This window comes from Ischnura elegans (genome assembly GCF_921293095.1).
Source record: "Ischnura elegans chromosome 13 unlocalized genomic scaffold, ioIscEleg1.1 SUPER_13_unloc_4, whole genome shotgun sequence".
Taxonomy (NCBI): Eukaryota; Metazoa; Arthropoda; class Insecta; order Odonata; family Coenagrionidae; genus Ischnura; species Ischnura elegans.
The window spans coordinates 6,288,922-6,296,347 of NW_025791660.1; the positions used below are offsets into that span (position 1 = coordinate 6,288,922).

General features: G+C 36.5%; 1 protein-coding gene across 1 annotated transcript; it reads right to left on the reverse strand.

Moving 5' to 3' along the window:
* Positions 1 to 2,803: 2,803 nt before the first annotated feature.
* Positions 2,804 to 3,639, reverse strand: LOC124173182. Its single transcript, XM_046552703.1, has 4 exons — positions 3,430 to 3,639; positions 3,270 to 3,350; positions 3,025 to 3,123; positions 2,804 to 2,946 (listed from the first exon to the last, which is right to left on the reverse strand). Exons 1-4 carry the CDS (start codon positions 3,601 to 3,603, stop codon positions 2,836 to 2,838), a joined length of 465 nt encoding a protein of 154 aa, XP_046408659.1. The 5' UTR covers positions 3,604 to 3,639; the 3' UTR covers positions 2,804 to 2,835.
* Positions 3,640 to 7,426: the final 3,787 nt, after the last annotated feature.

Consider the following 7,426-nt stretch of genomic DNA (forward strand, 5'->3'; position numbering starts at 1 on the left):
TACCTCTCTCTCCATTTCCTTCTTTACCAGGTTGATCTTTCTGGTTCCCGGTGAGGCAACCATCAATTTGTCAGCATAAGCCTGCATGTGATTTTTTCCCTGTATTTATGGTATGCTGAGCATTGAAATTTGTGGCTGTAGCTCTGTAGTATATGTAGGTCTGAGTAAAATCAAGCCATGAGTAATTGATGTAAGCTGCTGAATTGCACTAACATTTCACAATTCACCCAAATTCTTTCCCTCCTCTATATTAAATTCCTCCTTTGGTCAGGCATAGCCAGTCATTTAACCCTTCACCTTAATCTCTTCCTCCATTTTCCAAGCATTCTATCAGAGAAAATATTTTCATTTTGTTGCAGGGGATCCCCTTCCCGAGGACTACAACCTTGACGTGGTGGAAGGGCTTGAGTGCTCCACCACCCTTTTCGTGTCTTTTATTCCTCCTAATTTTGTCGGACATTATTAATGAAAGGGTGTGAGCCAGACTAAAGGTAGTCCCCCGTTTCCCTTTGCAAGGCTGATGACTCCAGGGAGCTACTCTTCAAGTACTGAACATGAATTGATGCTGAAATAAGGTTATCTGAAAATTAACCTTCTTTGACCTGATTTTGGATTGGCTCTTTGAAATGAGGAGATTCAAAAGAATTTTAGGAGAAATCCTAACAGTATATGAAAACAAATTAAGATAATATCAAATTACTAATGATGAATAGTAGTATTATGTTGTACCATTTATGAAATAATTATGTTCTTCCATTCCATGCCCTGCTGATCAATCCCTTACAAAACATTATTTGAGATGCTGCCTCCAAAGATTGGAATAGACACCTCTCACAGAAGACACCACTCAATAAAACCTAGACTATTGGGAAAGGAAATGGAATGAGACAATAGTAACCTCTCTGATACCATGTTTATTTCATGAAGCTAAGTATACATAATGAATTTAGATACAATCTAAAATGCATCTGCAAGTGAATGAAGTGGCACACCTGCACTTCGCCAGATAATCTCTAACTATATGTGTCTCATTTCAGAAATCTTAAGTAACAAAGAAATGACATTCATGTGGAAGACCCAAGAATATTACATAAATATCTACAATTGCACATTCAGTACCATGCATGAGGAAGGCATTTCAGCATAAAAAGCTTTCTCACCCCCTGGATGGAAATTGAAGGCTTGTAATCTGGAAGAAATAAACTCAAGGAGAGAGCAATGTATTAATGCTTAGTTGAAAATATTTGTAAGCATTTCAGCATTAGTGAAATTAAAAATATTAACACTAGACAATTTTAAGTCACTCAATCATAGCGGTAACAAATTCCTTATAGCATGTTTACTAGAGAAATGGAAATCACTTGAGAAATTCTTTGTTTCTCCAGGATATAAAAACATCAGCCATTACGCATCAAATAAAATTGAATAGAAAGGCATTTCATCTGCTGAAAGATTAAATTGTCAGGTCAGTCATAAAAATGAGTAAATCTAATATAATAAAATGCTCCTCAAACTCTGCATATGGATGACAATCTGTTGACCTGGAAACGGAAGAAATTAGGTATATCTAAATTGTTGCAGTAGGTGCAATACTATCCCCATCGTTGACTGAAATATCAGCAGGCAAGATGCTAACACAAAAAGAACTTAACATAGATTAGGAGGTATTCCATAAGCAAAGCTACTTTCTGCTCTCTCAAGTATTTAGCCTGTGGACTGCCACAGTTGCCCAGGGTGCGCCACGGGGAGGCATACATGGGAGAGAGAGGTGAACCAAAAGGACAAAATCCAAATTCAAATGAAATGGCTTTAATTCCTCTGGGACACCCTATGCACCCCAAAAATTATAAATCCCCTGGGAGTAATAAAAAAAAATAAGAAAATAGCATTCACTGCAATGCTTAAGTAAATAGGAAAGATATAAACAAAACATGCAAAAGAGTGATTATGAAGGAGGTGATCCCTGAAATAAAATAATAAAAAATTACCAAATAATAGGGTAATCAATCACAAGACTAAAAGCTGAGGCAACTTACTCCGACCTCCTTGAAAGGGCAAACTATGACCCTGGCATTATCAGGGTCCACAGCCCTGGAGACAACCCGCAGAATCTCTTGCAGGGTCCCTTTGTTTGCCCGTTCCAGGGACAACCTCTCCCTTTCCAGCGCCAACCTCTCCTTCTCCACCTCAAGGCGCTGCCTTTCTATTTCCAACTTTTGGAAAGAGGTCACGTCAGCAACCTCTTGCCTTTCCCTTAAAAATTGCAAATTTTTTGCAATACCTTAGGATTTTGAATAAATGTGTAATAATCCAATTGCAATGAGACAGGACATGGTTGAAAATAGGTAAATACCATAATAGTAGACACCAATATTCTCACCTCTAAGGATTCTCTTTGCCAAGCCTCGGCTTCAGTGAGCCGGTGGTAGGCATCTTCCAACTTCTGCTTGCTGCTAGATGGAGGAGCTAATGTAGAGAAAAAAAATTATGGATAACAAAAGAGGACAGAGTTCACCCAAAATTTAACTTTCTTATCAACTTACTTAGTTGAAAACGACCAGCAGCATGCCCTGCAGATGAATAAAAGTAACGATTATTATGAATACTAAGCATTCAAAAGCATAATTAGAAGAGCACACAAGAATTTCACACCTCTTGTAGGAGCAGGGGACTCCAATGCTGTATCTTCAATCTCCACAGCAATTGGTGATCCGACAATAATCTATTTGGCAAAAACTCAGTTTATTAGTTAATGCACTACACACCATTCACAATAGAATATACAGATTGTCGAGTAGGTGATACTAATTGGTGGTAGTAGTTGCCTGATACAAATTAGTCATCTTTTCTCATATATGATACAAAATTATACTTCACAGCAAGAACGATTACCTCTGTTTGCAGAGGAAGGTCCTCTTCCACTATCGCCTGAACACACTCATTATCCTAGAAGATCGTCATTATTGGTTATAATTCCAAAAAGATTATTGAAATAACGTTCAACAAGTCGACCGAAAAATTTACCTGTAGTGGAATTCCCAGCTCCACCGCTGGGGTGGACGTCTCCACTCCAATAACTGTGAGAACTAACTTCTCTACCTCGTTCAGTGGTGGAGTGTGACCCTGACAAGAATAAATATAGATTTATAGGCATAAAACACGGTGGAAAAAGCTTATCAAAAATGTTGTCAATCACCAAGGGGTAAGAATAACTTCACACAAAATTAAATCATAGGCAAAAGAGAAGCAAAGTTTTCACTCATACTAACCGGCGTATTCCCGGTGGCCGTCCTCTCCGAGTTCAAGCGGGCATTTTTTGCCCTCGTCTTTGCTTTAAGGTCCCTCCAAGCCTGTTTTAATAGTATGAAATGGTTGTTTGGAATATGATTGACAGTGAGCATAAATCAGAAATCAAAACATTTGCATTACCCTTTTCCACTGCTCCTCAGTTTTATCAGGACCGTGGAGCTTCAGTAGGTCCCTCAACTCCCTCCAGTTGTTTTCCATCGTCACCTTGCCCAAGACCCCTTCATAAGTCCCAAGGGCCACATTCCTGTGGCCTACCATATAATTCACCATCACCTCCCTTTGCTTTTTAAGCATCTTTCCACTCCTGCGGTTGAAACATCGAGACACATGAATGCATCGCTAACGTCGTGATTTACATTTTCTCACAAAAAAAACACCGGAATTTCGGGAGTCAAAACTGTCAATAGAAAACTAACAGACTTCGAAGCCTAACACAATTACGAAGATAGTCAAACATATTTGGCTTTCAATGATTACTTCGCAAAGCAAATATCTCACGTTACAATATAACAACCGATCGGATACAGGTATTGATTCAATATTAATGCCCAATAAATCATTATTATCATAATAATATTAAAATCTAACCCACCTGTCTGAAGCCATAGTGAAATCTATCACAGCCACAACAAACAGCTGATTTCCTAAATGAGATTTTCAAAGAGTATTATATAAATCCAAGATTTTAATATAATTTTTAAATGTAAATAAAGCAATTATTTATAATTTCAAGTCAATATTCCGTAAAATACAGAAAAATATATAAAATATCTTCTCCCTCATTGGTTACGCAAACTGTTCCGAAAGTTTTTCATACCGGAAGAGGCGGAGCTTCCAAATAGCTCGCGCAAGGAAAAGCATGCTGCTATTCCGAACAAAATTATTACTACGCTTCATTAAGAATACGGGGTCGTTGCAATAATGACCCGCAGAATAGCATATGCTATTTTTTGCAACGCTTATTCAGAATAGCAGCCTTGGAGTCCGAGATAATACGGAGTCCCACCGTGGAGGGGTCGAAAAAGGTTCAGCGAGACCCTTCTTAACGAATGCCCTCCAAAAATGCTCCGTACCACGAGAAAGAAGAGTCTCTTGGGGAGTGGTACAGCAGTCAAGCTAAGACGAAAACTCCGCGGTCTCGAAAGGGTTAAAAAAGACTTATAAAAGTATTAAAGATTCCAATGGCCGCAGTGGTAGTGGGAGGCGGACGTGGGCCTACTTCGATGTAAGTCTTGGAGAATTTCTTTGTCTATTCATGGCCATTTTGCGTTCACATGCTTATCTATTTCTCTATCCATCATCATATATCCTACATTTTAAGCCAAATAATTTGTCTATGGCATCCAATGGTCCAAGGTCTATGTGTGTGAAATTATACAATAACCTACCAGAACACATTAACAAAGAAATGAGGATACCTGTTTTTTAAAAAATGGTCCATGAATATCTGGTTGATAAATGTTTTTATAGCGTTAACCCTTTATAGGTCATTGGGATAATAATTTCCCACCCCCTGCTACAGTATATGAATTCTTTGCTTCCTCATGTAAACCCTGATTTTTATCATTCGTTTCTCTCTCTGTTTTTGTAAAACTAATTTAAATGTATTTTATAAGTTATTAATTAGACAGGACCATTTTTTAAGTATTGAAAATTCCTTATTTTCATCTTTTTTCCTTAAAATCCTATTTCTGAGTTTTTTGCGTGATAAAATCGGTATTTATATTTTCCACTCTTTTAGTAATTGTCACCTATGAAATGAATACTATTCAATTACGTTTTCTTTTATTCACTTTATATTTTTTATTTATAATAATTATTAATTTATTTTATAAATATTTTTACGAATATTTACAAGTTGTTGTTATTGTCATTATATCACAGCTCAAGTTATTTCATCCTTTTCAATTATTCTATTATAATGTGCAATAACTCAAATAACAATTGTTGCAACTATTACGTAACTATTGCGATTACCGCAGCTCTTGGGTAGTCTCTCCTCCCCGGACTGCGTCAAGTTGTGACGTTATTTTTTTCACGCGATAGACTAGACCAGCGGGCGAGACGGACGGCTCTTTTTTCGGCTAGGTGAACCGCTTACTCGTTATCAGCTGTTGACAAATGTAGAGCTGGAGGGGAAACGTTCACGATATACAAAGGGGTAAAATGAAATTCAAATTATTTACATTGTATCGCTTGCACTCAACAGTCCTCGACTTGAAGAATATTCAGGCTCTGCTAATTATCATTCAAGCACTAAATGTGTCTAGTTTGTGTTCTTCTGAGATCGTAGCTACGAAAAGGACATTTCTCAGTAGGCTCATTTTGCAGCAGTCTTTCTCAGAAACTTACAAAGAGCAAAACCTCTGCTGCACAGGTGGAATAGAGATATTAGAAAATAGGGGATTATTTTCAAAGAGGTACGTTTATATTTTTACATGTCGATAACCAAAGTCTTTTCATAATTTTATTGTTGACACGCAGTTCTACATTACTTTGTTTCGTTTTATGAATAAATGATTCCTCAAATTTTTGCCATGGAAAATTTATCGGCAAGAGAAATAGAGCTTGCACTACTGGAAATCACAGATGATTAGGCATATCATGTAGTACATAATACGATGCATAATCCAGCAAATCCTACTAAAGTTCTGAGGAGACATAGAATTGCAACTGCGAAGAAGTGCCATGTACAGAGGCTATTGTGGATTACAATAAATATATGGGTGGAGTGATGATATAGGTATATATGTGTGAAATATATATGATATGGTATAGATGGAGGTTTGATCAATACCTATCTATATATAGTATCGGGAAAAAATCACGTCGATGGAGGGTAAAATTTTTTCACTATTTTTTTGACTGTGCCATAGTGAATGGCTTTATTGCATATAACAATACAGAAATACTGAAGAATAAGGAGCAAAAACACTTGAGTCATCTAAACTATAGGTCAAAATTGGTGAATGAACTAATTGGCAGCTATTGTTCTAAGAAAAAATCAGGTTATATGCCAATGAAAGGCTACGCGAAAAAGCGAAGTAGCTCAACCGGTGCTGCAACAGTAAAAAATACAATTCAACTTATGAATGTAGGTGTGCATATGTCTGAAAAATTGAAACGTATTGGGGATGTGCAAGTTGTAGTACCAACAAGAAAGAGAAAAGGAGCAACGTTATATGTAAAGATTGCAATGTGGCACTGTGTAAGGACTGTTTCAGTCAATTTCACAAGCCGTAATGTGCAAAATTATACAATTTTTAGGAGTGAAAATTCATTTTTTTATTGTAAAGAATTTTGTAAATGCAGGATATAATAGTTCATTCACTCCCCCAATAAAAATTTTTACCTAAAATAATTTGTTTATATTTTTATCAGAAATAATCAGCACAGAAAGGCTTATCATTGTACCAAAATGTATAAGGCGGAGTATGATTGCCCCTTGAACGAAACGCAACCCTCAACGCGTGATACTGCGATAAGTTCAATGCTAAATTTGCAACAAAAAGCTAAGTAGGAAAAAATTGTGTAGGCAGTTATTTATTTATAAAATAACAATAAATCATTCTGCAAAAGATGAAGGCTGTAGATAAAAATATAGAGGACATATTACGCTTACAAAATATCGCAATTTGTAAAAGTTTATTGTAAAAAAAAAACATTTTGGGATAAAAATATAGAAAAAAAAATTTTGATTCAATCTTATAACATATACATTATGCATCCCGCCAAATTTTGTAACTTTTTTCAAATCGCAAGTCTTTTGACCGTTAAAGGGTTAAAGAATACTTGGTGCCAAATTTGTAATATATACTTTCTTTTTGTAATTTCTGTAAGATTTCTTGCATATTGACTTATCCTATGCATATACCAGTAGCCACTGTGTAATGTGTCTCTTGGATGAATAAATCTTATCTTATGACTATCCAAATGTTTCTTTCAGTTAATTGATGGCCTGTTCGCTGAGAAGCCTTGGGTAGCTCCGGTAATGACACTGGAGTCTGATGCCATCCGGGCTACAGTCCCCCCCTCAGAACTCACAGTAAGTGGTTTCAATGTGTCAGACTTTGAACATGCTGTCAGTGAGTTGTGTATTTGCCTGTTTATACCATTT

Bases quoted from the DNA above. Each gene is read 5' to 3' on its own strand.
- LOC124173182 (XM_046552703.1), bottom strand. From the start codon at position 3,603: ATGCTTAAAAAGCAAAGGGAGGTGATGGTGAATTATATGGTAGGCCAC. The intron at 3,351-3,429 runs GTAATGCAAATG...CTATTAAAACAG, and splicing joins CTGAGGAGCAGTGGAAAAGG to GCTTGGAGGGACCTTAAAGC. The intron at 3,124-3,269 runs GTTAGTATGAGT...TATTCTTGTCAG, and splicing joins CGGCCACCGGGAATACGCCG to GGTCACACTCCACCACTGAA.